General features: G+C 37.9%; 1 protein-coding gene across 1 annotated transcript in view; it reads right to left on the bottom strand.

The window, feature by feature from the left end:
* Positions 1-3,206: 3,206 nt before the first annotated feature.
* Positions 3,207-14,751, bottom strand: part of unc13c (unc-13 homolog C (C. elegans)) — a 117,653-nt gene continuing 106,108 nt past the window's right edge. Inside the window, exons 29-32 of the mRNA XM_080885900.1 lie at positions 11,374-11,521; positions 8,526-8,618; positions 6,719-6,878; positions 3,207-4,790 (exon numbers count right to left, since the gene is read on the bottom strand). Coding sequence (XP_080742026.1) covers positions 4,505-4,790; positions 6,719-6,878; positions 8,526-8,618; positions 11,374-11,521 — 687 coding nt within the window. The 3' untranslated portion in view covers positions 3,207-4,504. The remainder of the gene's footprint in view (positions 4,791-6,718; positions 6,879-8,525; positions 8,619-11,373; positions 11,522-14,751) is intronic.

Raw genomic sequence — 14,751 nt, 5'->3', positions numbered from 1 at the left:
TTGAAGGACACACACAAGTCCAGGTTGGATTCTTCATGCCTGCCAGGCTGTCACTCATATATAACAGCTGGCAGCATTACATTATCCCACAGATGGACCTGTTTCTGTGAACTGGAAAATGTATCCTCCTCTTGCTGATCTTTACTGCTGTTTTACCCACCTGTCACCTGCTCAATTAGTCGTGCCTGGAATACATTTAGCCTGTATTTTCACTGATTTAATCCAACAAGAAAGTCATGATCTTGCCATAAATTATATCTACCACTTTCTCACGGAGCATCAGTTCGTGTTTTGCAGCAAGCTGCAGATCATCCAAAATTCCCTGGAGGGGCTGGCAGTATGTAAAGGAGTGGTCAAAGTTGTGCATGTGTATTTTACATCTTGATAGCTCCACTGTAGGATGAGTGAGGTTAGTGTTTCATATAAGTGAAAGCAGCAGTGTTTTCCTTCCCTGACACATTTTACCCCTCTAGTTTTTCCTCTTTCCTCTTCTTCTTGTTTCTTTGGTTACATGTACATGGAAAGAAAATAATCTGGCATGACTGGAATAGTTTCAATGATGGAAGTCTTCTGTAAAAAATGCAGACATAGTTTCAGGTGAGGTGGAGAATGGTAGGATTTGCACTTTATTTTAGAAGATAATGATGAAATTTCCTGCAACATTTCAGACACACTTTTAAAACAAAACCTTTGTGACATCAAACTATTAGCTCCAGTATATTAACTGTATGTAACTGTAACTTCGGTCGTTGCTGTGCTTTTTGGAAGTCGAATTTCCCAGAGGAACCCACCCGAGGGATTAATAAAGTTCTATCTTATCTTATCTTATCTTATCTTATCTTATCTTATTAAAAGGCATCTTATAGTTGTTTTTAGGGAATATGATCAATTTTAGTTTGTAAAAACTACATTCTCAGCTTCTCACAGTGTTTAATTTACTAGCAATATTTAGCTTGCTAAAAATAGTATCCATAAAGAATGCTACAAGACATAAAAATCATAAATGTGTCATTATTAATGAGTAATGAACTCCCAGTGGGGAAGTATATGTTATTTTTCAAACACAAAGTGTCACCACACCCATGTGAAAGAATTTTATTGATCCTCTAAATGTATAATAGAAACGCTCTAGCTCTAAAAATGACCTCTGCATATTCCCATTTCCTGACATTCTTCACTCTTTATCTTTATTTCTCTATCCTTTGTATATCCCTTGATACCTCTTACATATTTCTTTCTTTGGCCATTCCCGTATAACTGAACTACAGATTTCAAGAAAAGTGTGACACTGACAAATGGACTTACTTTGTGTAGCCCTCTTATGTTCTGGTTCCAGGCGATTAGATGCACTGTGTGGGCTTTAGACCAAAGGACTGGTTTAGTCAAGAATAATCAGAGGTAGTTTTTCAAAAGCATAATTGAATGACATTTTGAATGACAGTTATACAGTATGTAGCTTCTTTTACGTCTTGCCCATGTTATAAGACAGAAATACAGATAGCCCACAGATAAATGCATAAATATGGCATTATGGGTTTGCCAAGTGACATGCTTTAGTGAGATGATTTCCTCTAGATGTGCGATTCTTCTTGTGGGTGTCAAGTAAGTAGAGCATAACAGATCTGAAAACACTCATGTCACGCACCATGAAATACAAAGTAAAGTCTTCATGCTGTGTGGGAAGATTTGAAGGTGTTTTTAAAGAAAAATGATGAGAAGGGTGTATATCTTTAATCATGTGTCAGCTTTGTAACTCTGCCGTGTGCAAACGTCAATCTGAAGTCTGTATAGTAGGTAGGGAGAATGTGAAGAAGGCCTTGAAACGTTCAATTGGCAACAAAGTGTAGCTCTCACCTTGAAACCCCTCACCATGAAAATCATACTTTTAGGTCTCCCATTTGTTTAAACTAGAACCCATGCCTCATGGCTGTATGCCTTTGCATGGTTCCAATTACATCCATTCCTGTCCAGATCCATTTTTATGTATTAAACAGTTAAAGGGAATTTAGTAAAAGGTATTAATGTAAAATGGAACTTCAGTATTACAAGTCTGATTGATATCAGTGCTGCCATAAATGTGCTTCATGACTCCTTGAAATGGGGACAGTACATGCTGATGTTATCGTCACTGGATGCTGACCTCTGATATTTTGGTATCGGCGTCATAACTTCATGACTTCAATATTATTATAAAAAATTGTGTGAAATTGACCTTAATTGGTATATGAATTGTTAAATGAATTTGGGAGTTGATTTTTAACCACCAAGTTCTAATCAGCTAATATCAGAACATTTGCCATTTGTGCCAAATTTGAAGAAGTTCCTTCAGTAAATATCACATTCATTAGAGCTGGATTTTTAAAACATAATGCTTCCAGCTGTGCCTACACCTATGAGGAGGAGTTAAAAATATACTTCTCCTATAAGGCGCTATACCAAATCTTCAGAAAAGATCTGCTTCCACTGTAGCAGTTTAGTAGCAGTTGTTTCTCCCTCATTGGTGACTGTGTCTGAGTACACAGTTGAGGACTGTGCCTTTAAACAGCATGTTAAATTTATGAATATACCTAGTTCTCTTCCAAAACACACATGACAAGCTAGACAAGGAAAAGACTGAATGTAGCAACTGCGTCAGTATTTAGAATAAAATGACCAAGACGGTTAGTTTATGGCCTCACTTACACAAAAATGGTTATTTTTAAATGGTCTATTTGTGTTTATCACTTACTTTTTCTTTTATCCGTGACAGATATGGTGACATATTCTGATGTAACGAATTATGATTTCTAAACTTTTTTTATGCAAAAAGAATCTTTGGCATCTCTGTTCCACCAGACCTTTATGCCACACACTTGGCTGTTTTAGAAAGGATGTATTTAGTTGGCAGTTGAGTTGCATTGTGGATACTGTAGGCATCATGTTATGAGTTTTATAAAAACGTGTGTTATGGATATAAAAATATCTCAGAGCCAGCTCCATTAAGTTTGTTCCTTTTTTGACTGCGAAATAAAATGCATGCAGAAGCCCTTTAAGGGGTAATGTAATTTCCATGGCGGTTATGATGGATAAAAGGGAAGCTTACTGGACAATTTCCAAAAGGACCCGGATGTTTTAACACATTTGCACATACTTTATGCACATAGAAGAAAAGTAGACTTTTGTACAATATCTCACTAAATATATTTACATGACATACAATTCGCCATCAGTGCAATACATAGGAATGTTGCATATTTACCAAATGTTAGACTCTTTCCTTTATGAAGAAAAATAATTCCAATGACAGAAGCTGATAAAACTAATGTATAAAGTAACATGTGCAACTTTTGTATCGGTTAACAGCTTCACATGAAATAAAAAAAATAAAATCTTAGTACCACCCTATCAACAATCAAATATTAAGCATTGAAAAAGTAAAGATCACATGTACATATATATCTTCATACATGTAATGGATTGCTTTTGTACAAATACTTTATATAACTTTGGCAGTTTATCAGGAACAAAGTTATCGGAAAAATATGAAACAATAATATCAAACTGTCAGCAATGTCATGTAAGCTTGCCTTCCAAAGCTCATGTTCACAGTGGTCATTCAGAAAGGTTGGAAGCCGATGGCAGAAAAACCAAGAACAAAAAGCCAAAGAAAAAGAAAACATTTCCATCCTTTCTGCTAGGACTGTTAGCACTGGAGGCTGTCGTCATTGTTGTCATGGTTATAAAATTACAAACACCTATGAAGGTTTAGATAGCAGTCATCGCCATTTAAAAAAACATGGTCTATTTTCAGGTCGACTTAAAATACAAACAGTTTGAAGGCAAGGGGACAGGACCCTGCTCAGCGGTCACTGTGGAATCATGGGAGAGACATGACCGAGAAGAGGACATGCACATCAGTGCTGTGTGGAAGCACGTGAGGCCAAAAAACGAGGGTGCAAAATAAACGAATTTGCAACAATCGAAACGCCACATGGTCAGAAAATGACTTACACCGGACAAAATAATCGAGCAAATTTCAAACATACTAAGTTCACCATAATTCATATACGTTGATTTTGTTCTTTTTTTTCCACTGGTTTGGCACTTTATTGGAACAAATCTCTGTTCAAAAAGACTAATGTTGTACAAAAGGTATCATGTCTCATTAACATAACTCGTAGAATATAGTACTTAATAGTAAGCATACGGTAAGTAAACACTTGTACATACTGTAGTTTTAAAATGAACATTCCAACAGATGTTTTACACACATGCACAAAAACAAACAAACAAACACAACTTTCTCTCTCTCGCTCTCTCTCTCTCTCTTTGCTGCCTCGCCACATTTGGGCCTCCTCCATTTCTCTTTGGACAATCTTATTCTCCTTCTGAGTGATCCTCTATCCCGAAAGAACAACTGTTGCTACTGCTCTTTCTCATCTTCCATCTTTCCCTCGCTATCGTTTACCTAAGACAACACAACTCATTTAATACTGTGGGGTTTTGTTTTTTTTTTTGCTCCACGTTATGACACTTCCTCCGCCGAGCGCGTGTCTGTCTTGAGACGCACAAACTCTTTGGCCACCTCGTCGTTGGTCCTTTGAGAGAGTATCCTCATGATGGTGATGCCCGTTTCGTCCATGGAGATGCTCTTCACCAGCGGGTAGCAGGCGGCGCAGCTGCCCTTGTCTGCCAGCTCTTTGAGAGGGATGACGGTCATGCCGATGATGCGGTCCTCACGGGCAAAGCAGTAGTCCTTCACTGAGACATGAAGCTCATAGGCCTCTGGACCGTGTTCGTTACTCAGAACACTGAGAAAAATGACAAGGATGAGGTTGGGGTGTGACTTAGAAAGAAATTAGACATGAACAGATTTAAAAAGTAGTCCTAAATCCTACTTTTAAAACAACCATCATGGGTAATGAAAATTTACATCACAGGCAGTGAGAGGGTGTCTGAGTGTCACTTAAAAGTACATGAAACTAACCTAAATGCACTTTTTTTCCTATTATCATATAAGCTTAATAAGTGTTCCTGTCAGGAACTGTACAAGAATGTGAACGAACTGCTGACATTTGGCTTTGTTTACAGCTGAATATAGCCTGTCAGTAAACAAGTCTGGCATGGTGACATTTCCACAGTGAAAAGCCTCCTTACTGTATGCGTGGCAATCATGAGAAACTCAATCATGTTTTGTGAGGGAAATTAATGTATCTATTCAAAAGAGCAATTATTCTGAGCTTTTTTTTAGGCTTTTTTCTAATTATCCACAGAAACCTGTGGCTTCTTGAAATTCAAATGACAATGCCCAAGCATTGTCATTTGAATTTCAAGAAGCCATATAAATATATATGCAGACATCACAATGTGCGCTGCTAACGCTAAGATCACTCCAGATGTATGACTTGGCTGAGTGGGCCTGACTCTGAGAAATACAATACTTAAAATTGTCACGTTAAAACAGTTGCTTGATTTGCTTTTATTACAAAAATAATGCTGCTGAATAATGTACATTCTAAGGTTAGAAAAGTAAGGTGTTACAGGTACTATTAAGCATATAGATTTCTGCTGCTTTCTTTGTAGTGTGCAGCAATCTCAGTTGTTAAAAATGAAGGTGATGTGCCAAAAACTGCAGTTTGTTGAATAGCCACCTGAGACCTGAAGTGCCCAACTTTAAAACAGAAACAAACACGTAGAACCTGGAACTTGTTTTTTTTTTTTTTGGTGTCTCTTCAGCTTATTTCCCCTACATGGGACATTTTTATTATTATAGATGACTGATGGTGTGGACTGAACTGGGACAGGACTGTCATTCTGGCGTTCAGTTTAAAAAGGAAAAACCTGATAAATAATATGGCTCACTGTGTAGTTCATTTTACTGATAGACTGTGCAACAAAAGTAACATTTTTCATTATGTAAATTTTGGACAAATTATTAGCATTCGTCACTGTGTGATGCAGAAATATAGTATATAAAAGATATAGCCACTGTGATGGACATGACTAACACAGTGTATCTGACAGAGAAACTGAGGGACACTGGCTGCTTATTGCTGCTCAAGTTGTAAATTGTAAGTTATTAGTCATCCATTATCTTTTCTGAATCTTAGATTGACCATGATTTATCAAAAGGGGTTCATGTTCTTTTCAGTATGATTGGAAACTAGCAATCAAGGACATGAAGTCTTCCCAAAAGTGTTGACTGAGGTCCCTGAGCAAGGGAACCAAGGGCTAAGTTCCCTTACACCTCTGTATAACAAGAATCTTTGTGCAAACAGAGGAGTTATCCCCTGCTGGCCATAATGCATAATGCAGGTTTCAGGGGCTTCAGCACTGGCTTCTCTTTACAGACCTCAAAGCTCCAGCTATCTTTTATATTGTATATAGATGCACCCTAGTTGTCTAGGCTAGTTAACATTTGCTATTTGATAACTTGATACTGAGACCTGTTGTCCAAACACAACTCTGCCAAAAATATCTTTTGAAAGAGTAGACCACAAAACAATAGGTGACATTACAGTTCCAGGATGCATCCATATTTTATTTACACTTTGTGTTTGTAGTTTGCAGATAGCACACTGATTTCTGATTCAAAAGCAAATATATGAAGTATATTATTATTAATGACAGTAATAGAAAAAAATGACACTAAATTAAAGAATATTACAATATTACAAGAAGTGAATAAAATTGCTCACAATTTTATTCACTTCTTTAACTGGAGGACACAGATACTTACTACTGGAATGTTTCATTGTACTTTGGTGACCAATTGTTATTCTTGGTCTTGGTGCTGAATTTGCGTTTCTTGTCAGCCAGATGTGGACCCACGGCATTGACTTCTACAAATGGCCGGAACATGGCGTTGGTTTGCCAGATGAGGTTGTTCACTCCGACCACTGAGAAACGCAGAGGAAATAATAATCTCATTCATTACGACATGGACACAGGTACAAGAAAGGAAAGTCCACTAATTCTGCCAAAAAAGATTGTGTATTCCAAGCTCAGTTTCTATTTTTGGACCTGTATTTATCTTGTTCCCACAGATAAACGGCTAAATGTAGAAAATGTCACGTTAAACTGAGATACCGTCGGAGCAAGCATAACAGAGCCTGATAACAGAAACATTTCCAGCTATCTGCAGCATTAATGGTAAACACCTCTGCGTGTTAGTGCCTATGAATCAGCCTGCAAAGATTTCTTTTCATACTCACTCTTCTGCACTGATATTCAAATAACGAGTAAATCCACAGTGAAGAAGACCAGAGACATTGACTGACATGCAGCGTCAGTAAACCATAATGATGTGGCAGCATGCTGGATTTTCTGTGTGAGCTGCCAAATTTAGATTCAGGAAATGCAGAAAAAATTTAATCAAAAGCTAAACTGTGACTCATGTAATGATGGCTTTTCCTGTTTGTGAAAACATTGTTGCTTTGCTCTCATGTTTTTAGTTTCTCTAATGCCTATGGTGCTTTTGGGGGGAGGCAGGTTTAGAGACACTGTAAGGAAATAAGGAGGCTCACAGTGAATTAAAAGAAATACATCTCTGGAGAAATTCTGTAATGATAAAGCAAAGAATAAACAGCCAACCTTTGAGCCAGCTGTACATGCATAGCTGAACTTGACTTGTCTTATCTGTGTAGTAGCAGACCTATGTATTTTCCAGTTTATAGCTATTACAGTATACAAGTATCAATCTTTTTTTTTCAGCTATCCCCTAATTACAGTGACTTTGTACTGTGCTCTAGCAGGATGTAATTTTGAAGTACAATAGAAGTATAACTTGCAGGGATAATAATGCCGTTTTAGGACTCCGTTTTGGTAAAAGTCTTTTCAGGTGCATTGTTTTAAAAAAAATCATACTGACAAATGCAGACGATTTGAAAGAATGAAACTATTAAAGAGTAAGGTAATTAAATTTGGACGATCAAATAACAACTGAATTAGTTTTTAAAAAGTTATTTTTTGCAATTGTCTTTTGCTTAAGTTTGATTACGTAATAAAATTTCCTTTGTTTTTATCAATGTCTTGTAGTATGTAATGCTCTACTACTACCAGAAGGTGGTGATAATGTATCTATAAGCTGTTTGCCAACAACCATGAAACAACACAACATAGAAGAAGAATGTTACTAACACTTAAACAGGAGACACACATAAAGGCCAAAACTATTGCCCATCGTGAAATTGCATGGAAATCCAAATATGCACGGTCATTTGAAAGCTTAGAAGAATGATTGACTAATACCTATAGTACCTAGTGGAATTGACAACAACAGCTATTACAAATATGACAATACTGCATCAATCCCGACACTGTCATGCATAAAACACCTGATTTTCTATTTAATTACAATAAGAAACAACATATCAAAAGGTAATTAACTTATTCTCTGATTTTGAAGGCGCTCCAAGAAGCTGTGCTGCTGATGGCCCCTGCAGCCCAGTTGCACAGATGAGATAGATTTTTGTGAATATTTGCAGGTGTGAACAGATTTGACTGGAAATAACAAAAAGCAGGTTTGAGTATAGGAAAAAGCTCACCCTTCACGCTGACTTTGTGCTCTCCAGTGCCAGGGTGAGAGATGAGATTCACTTGCATCGACACCTCCCCCACTGATCCGTTGGATGACTGACCTGGACACACACCAAAACAGCAACAGGAGAATTGGAAAGAGGCGTAATGAAAATCAGAAAGAATGGAGGAGCAGCAGTGAGGAAGCAGGGAGAGAAATACAGAGATCAGGAACCCGAAGTAAAAGAGATGGAGACCGAAAAGAGAGAGAGAGAGAGGGAGGATGCGAGGACAGATGCAAAACTGTGAAGACAACTATCTGTGTACCTGGTGAATCCAAAGATTGATCCAAAAAGCTGTGTATAAACACATGAGTGTGTCAGAACTAAAAGAGAAAAAACAGACCTAAGGAAAACAGTAAGAGAGTAGACTTGTTTTCACTCTCATGGCAGCCCAGTAGCAAGCAAAGCCAGAGTTTCCTTTAGCTCCAGGCTAAACAAGAATAACAACAAGTAAAAAAAATAGAAACATGAAATAATCTGTCTGGTTTGAGGGCTGTGAAAAAGGCACATGTTGTGAAGGAATCTACTAAATAAATAATGTTCTACATGCTGAAATCAACAACGTCTTAGCTCAAGTGAAAACACTGGATTTAACTCCATGGAAACACACTATGAATGCCATGCAACAGAAAGGAAATAGATGAGGCAAAGGGAATGCATGAATATAAAGGAGGACTCTGCTCAGTTGCTGTGCAGCATCATTAATGTGTCACTCAGTCAGAGATGAACAATTAGAATGGATTGCTGACCATGTTACATACTGTCTGATGTAGGGAGCCTTGCTCATTTCAGCTGCTTCATGTTTAAGCCAGCCAGGAGCAAGTAGACGTTGAACACTACTTAATGTAGAGGCATGTTGATCCAATAGCTAATCAATATATGTCAAACATGCAGCACCCGTTGTGGCTGGTAATGGGGAAACAAGCCTTGAGATTTATTGTAATGAAGCCCCAGGAAGCCGATAGAGAACTAAGAAACTGCAGCACAATGAAGTCCTGAACTTGTGAGAACACACAGCAATGCCACTGCATGGTCACTTTAGCTATCAGGGTAAAAACAGACATTATGGTATGTTGTGCATTTATGAAAAAAAATATACCGGTGTACTCAACAGATACTAGAAAAGGAATTCTGAGAGACGTAGAAGCTCAAAGTGTGAAGAAGACAAATGGTACATGTTGAAGATAAAAGAAAGCAGGGATAGATAAAAACCAAGGTGGCAGCGAGTAGGCCTTAGGATCAGATTAAGTGAGGAAAATGCAGATAAGAAAGGCGAGTTGTCTGCATTAATTGACGAAGACTTGCTCTTAAATTCCCAGATTTTTTCCACTGTCAAATAAGATGTTACGCTTAGCCTACACCGTGTGACATTTCAACACACGAATACTACATAACCAAAAAACTGCAAAATATTCATGCGAGATTACTGTAAGCTAGACAACAGCCCCCACTCAACAAAGAGACACATGTATGCTTCCGAGAGCAGGCTTGGCAGGATTAAACTGGTACATGCCGTGGTCTAAATATGTCGTTCTCAGAGCACAGGGGTTGGTGATTAATGAAACTGTGTCCACTGTGCTACATCAAGCATCATTTCCACATTCTTTAATTTTTGACCTCAACCAGCTCACTACTTCCACTTAAAGACAGAACATTAGGCCACCTCAGATAAAAAGCATGGTGTGAAATTGCGGGTGGAGCTGGAATGGGATGAGAGATGTAGCGCAGGTGGAAGAAGAGAAACACATCGAGCAATCTGAAAATAGCACACAGCGAAACACTGTGTATCTATGCCCATCTGCCACTCAGGGAAAACGGCAATGCTGGTTGGCCTGCTGGCTGCCGAGCTTTTTCCTACAGGCTTTCAGTTTCCTGCTGCCTGCTATGCAGTGTTCTACAAGGCTGAGCACACTGAGGGAACCGGGAGCTTAAAGCTTCAACGCCCTGCCGGGTTGAATTCCCTCTTGAGCATCTCTGGATACCTGAAGGTATTTCCGCCTTATTACAGAGAAGAAAATCCAAATAAAGACGGATGAGTCAACAACATATACAAGTGTGCCAGAGATGCCGGAAAGAAAGAGTGAGGCGACTGCACAAAAGAGAATATATGGATTTACATAGCAAATACTGTATATCGTATTTATCCCGACAGTGTTTTTTTATGCATTGTTAATGAGAGAGTGAAGGGAAAAGAGCATGAGAGCAATTAAGCCCTTAAGCACACAGGATGAAAAGGCCAAAGATACTGTTGCTGTTTGTTTGTTTTTAAAGTTATTTACAGTGAAAGAGGCACAGTGCTCCTACAGTGATGAGATAAATGCAATTACAGCAATGTTCACTGTGTATTTAAGCTGATAAAAAAGAGGCATCTTCAGAACACATTTACAGCAATATATATGGGGTAAATACTGATGGGAAACTCCATAATGTTAAGGTTAAATAAAGCATTACAACTCCGAAATGTTGCAGACAAATCAGATATTAACTGTGAATTACAGCAACAAATATGTTGTGAATAAACTGTTTTGCTACAAGTGTAATCAGTCGTCATAAAAATATGTTTATTCACTTCTGCCTAGGTGCTAAAATATAGCTTCACAATAGAATGACCAATCTGTCTTTTTTCACGCCTTTGCTGGCACTCTCACTGTGTTTTTATAGATGCTTTCTGTAAAAGTGAAGCTGCCCAAGCAAGGCAGAGAGAATACAGAGTATAGCTCTTAAGACAAAAGTTTTCCAGCATTTGAATGCTGAAATAACTCCATTCCCTCCCAAACTGAAACCCAACTGAGCCTGACCATAGCTAGGTGCTTACCTTGAGAGGTTTGGGTGCATATATATTTCTTGATCAAGGCATCTGTAGGTTGAGTGTAAAGGCTGAGAGCATATTTGAGGGACTTCATATCAGGGCTCTTTTCAAGGAAAGTTTTCTTCAGGCCATTTCCTCCAGCATGGAAGTATTGCTATAAGAAAAGAAAGAGGAGTTAACTTCCAGATGACTCCAAGAATGTTTTCCAGGAAGGGATCCTCTGTTGAGTTCATACACATCAGCAAGTTTCAGTTGGCAGAGAAATAACCTGAGATTATGTGGACAGTATGCATTTTCCAAGCAGGAGACCAGGCAAGAGACAGCAGTAATAGCCACTTTTCTGTCTAATTACCGTGCATTTAAATCTGAAACCCCTGCTTGGGTGGTTAATGCACATTTGCGCTGATAAGCATGATAGCTGAGTACACACAAAGCTTTGCATTCTTTTGAAATGTTGTCACCACTCCTACATATGGAAGATTGTGGCCATGGAGAGATCTTATTAAGAAAAGATGGACTGCTTTTTTGTGCTTATCTGTTCAGCTAGCTTTCTTCTACAACACATGATCATTACACAGACAAAAGAGCTATTGTTAATGGCGCTTGTGTTGTTTGTGGAGTTTCTGTTGTCATGATCCAAGTTAAAAAGTTGGTGCACCCTTATCTCATGTCAATAAATACACTGGACAGAAAATGCAGTAGACAGAGATAAGGTATACACAGCTGCAAAGTGACATCCGAACCACATTGTCTTCATCAGACAAAGCTTGACACCACAATGGAGAAAGTGCCGGTAAATATTTTCAGACTGGTGTCAGGTCAGTGACTCGACACATGGGGAGGCGCTGTGGTCTGCCTCACCAATGATTTATTAGTCATAAAGTTTGACCGACATGTGCTTCTTGTGAATTATACATAATCTGGCGTGCAGAGGTTGAGTCATCAGTGGAGTTTTAAGAGAAAAAAAGAGAAACGGCACATATTCTATCCATAAAATGCCCAGGAAACACTAAATATACATAAAATTCCCAGAGATTAACATCTATAGTTATTTAAAATAAACACACCCAACTACAATTGAATTGGCTTAAACAAACAGTGGTACAATAAGAGTTGTATCTATTCACAATTTCCCACCATATAACACAGGAAGATGTTCAGAATGTCTGTATTTTGTGCCTTGGAGATTTGTCTCATTTTAGGTCAGAACATTTGAAACAATTTATTCAAAAAATATCACCTCCTCATTCCAATCACCGTCACAGCACTAAGACTCACAGAATATAAGCTGTACTGATCTATAAGAGTGTCGCCTCATCCTGAAAAATGCCTGCAGTGTTACTGCTGGGCTGCAGTGCTGCATTCCCTCTGGCAAAAAGACCCAAACCAACCTGCATGCTCAAGATATCACCCTGTCTCCAGTAAAATCACCGGCCACCTTTACAACATCCGTACTTTCTTTTTGTTACCCTATTACTTTCCTCCAGTTCCTTATATTTTGCCTCATATATTTGATTTCGTTTTTCTTCTTCATTTATTTTCTCTATCTTCGAGGCTTAGCAGGGGTTTGCATTTGGTAGTTAATGATGTGAGGCTGTAGTCTTCTGCTGATAAGTCTTTAGCACATTTACCTGAGCAAGTAAGTGATTACTAACAGTTTATTTTCTGGTAATACTAACATCTGATAACAAGAAAGACAAATAAAATGGCCTGCATAAAGAATCTTATTATCAGTTTTTCAAATCAAATCAAATTCAAATTTTATTTGTCACGTACACAGTCATACACAGTACGATATGTAGTGAAATGCTTTTTTTCCTAATATCTATGTTTGTTGTTCAAAAACTGGGATCTATTCTGAAATGCACTTCAATAAATGCCTACATATCTTATTAACTATATCAAATATACATTTTATCGAGGAACTCTCAGACATCTTTCTCATACAATCAGACAAGGCCAGAGTTCAAAGAAAGGATAAATAATACATTACTGGGGCTCTGTTAAGTGTGCTATTTTGTCAGGTAAGGTCTGCTTAGGCCACTGCATTATCCTGCCCATTCATTTTTACAGGTTTTAAGTTCAGCTTGGATGAAATATTATATTTAAATGTTTAAATAAAAAAGCTTTTAAATAAATAAATATCTTGCACAGGATTTAACTTTTTAGTCCAAGAAGAAATTCTTGGTTCTATATATTTATACTTACTGATGAATGGCACATTTCTTTTAAATTTTAGTGTATCTATTTTTGATGGGTTTTGAGGTTGTTCTGTTTTTTAGACTGTATATTCAGGTAGCCATTTAAACAGAATTTCTAAATTTCTACCAACTCTGTGTTAATCGACTGCTCTCATTGGAATACTGATGAAAGAATTTCGGTGACATGATTGATTTAAACCTCCAGGTAGTTTCCTTGGTGACAGCAAAATCAATTAGTTTTTTTTCTACACCTTATGGAGTCGTGTTTCCATAGTGGCACCTTGCCATAACTCTCCTCTTGTGCCTGAAGAACTCGGACTTGGTATCATTTTGTATCCTTTTGCAAAAACTGTCAAATGGCAGAAAAGTAAAATGCTGCTGTTTTTTCTTCTTTTTCTATGGGCTTGGGAAGTGTCAGAGGTATTTTTAAGATGCAATTTATTTTTAGTTTTAAGTTGTGCACCATACTCTTGTAGTTTCACTTCATCAATATTAACATTAACAAGCAAACAAGAAATACTAACAAGCTCCTGGTTGAACCAAAGAGCATCGCTTTGGAGCAAATACTACAACTCGTGACCAGTATTTCAGTGTTTTTTAAAACTGCTAAATAATTTTTTAATGTTTTTTTTTTTTTTATTAAGTCCCACCCTATTACACTACCACCACCATATTTTACTGTTGGCATTATGGTCCTTTTTTGAAATGCTGTGTTAATTATATGCCAGATATAACAGGAATCAAACCTTCATATAAGTTCAGATTTTGTCTCGTCAACCCACAGAATGTGACTTTAGATCAGGGGTAGGCAACTCCAGGTCTTGAGTGCCGGTGCCCTGCAGGTTTTGGATCTCACCCTGGGTCAACACACCTGAATCAACTGATTAGTTCATTACCAGGCCTCTGGAGAACTTCAGGACATGCTGAAGAGGTCATTTAGCAATTTGAATCAGCTGTGTTGGATCAAGGACACATCTAAAACCTGCAGGACATCGGCACTCGAGGCCTGGAGTTGCCTACCCCTGCTTTAGATTGTAGGATGATATGTTGCTTTTTGAGACCTCTTAGTCTGCTTCACTTTGTCACTCAGGTTCTAAGTAATTTCATAATTCAACAGGTCTGCCAGTAATCAGGCCTGACTGTGGCTAGTAAAACTGAACCAAACTTTCCAAAAAAAAAAAAG

Source organism: Rhamphochromis sp. 'chilingali', assembly GCF_963969265.1.
Source record: "Rhamphochromis sp. 'chilingali' genome assembly, chromosome: 6".
In the NCBI taxonomy this organism is placed as follows: domain Eukaryota; kingdom Metazoa; phylum Chordata; class Actinopteri; order Cichliformes; family Cichlidae; genus Rhamphochromis; species Rhamphochromis sp. 'chilingali'.
Note: the sequence above shows the minus strand (reverse complement) of the source record. Positions and strands in the feature narration are given on the sequence as shown.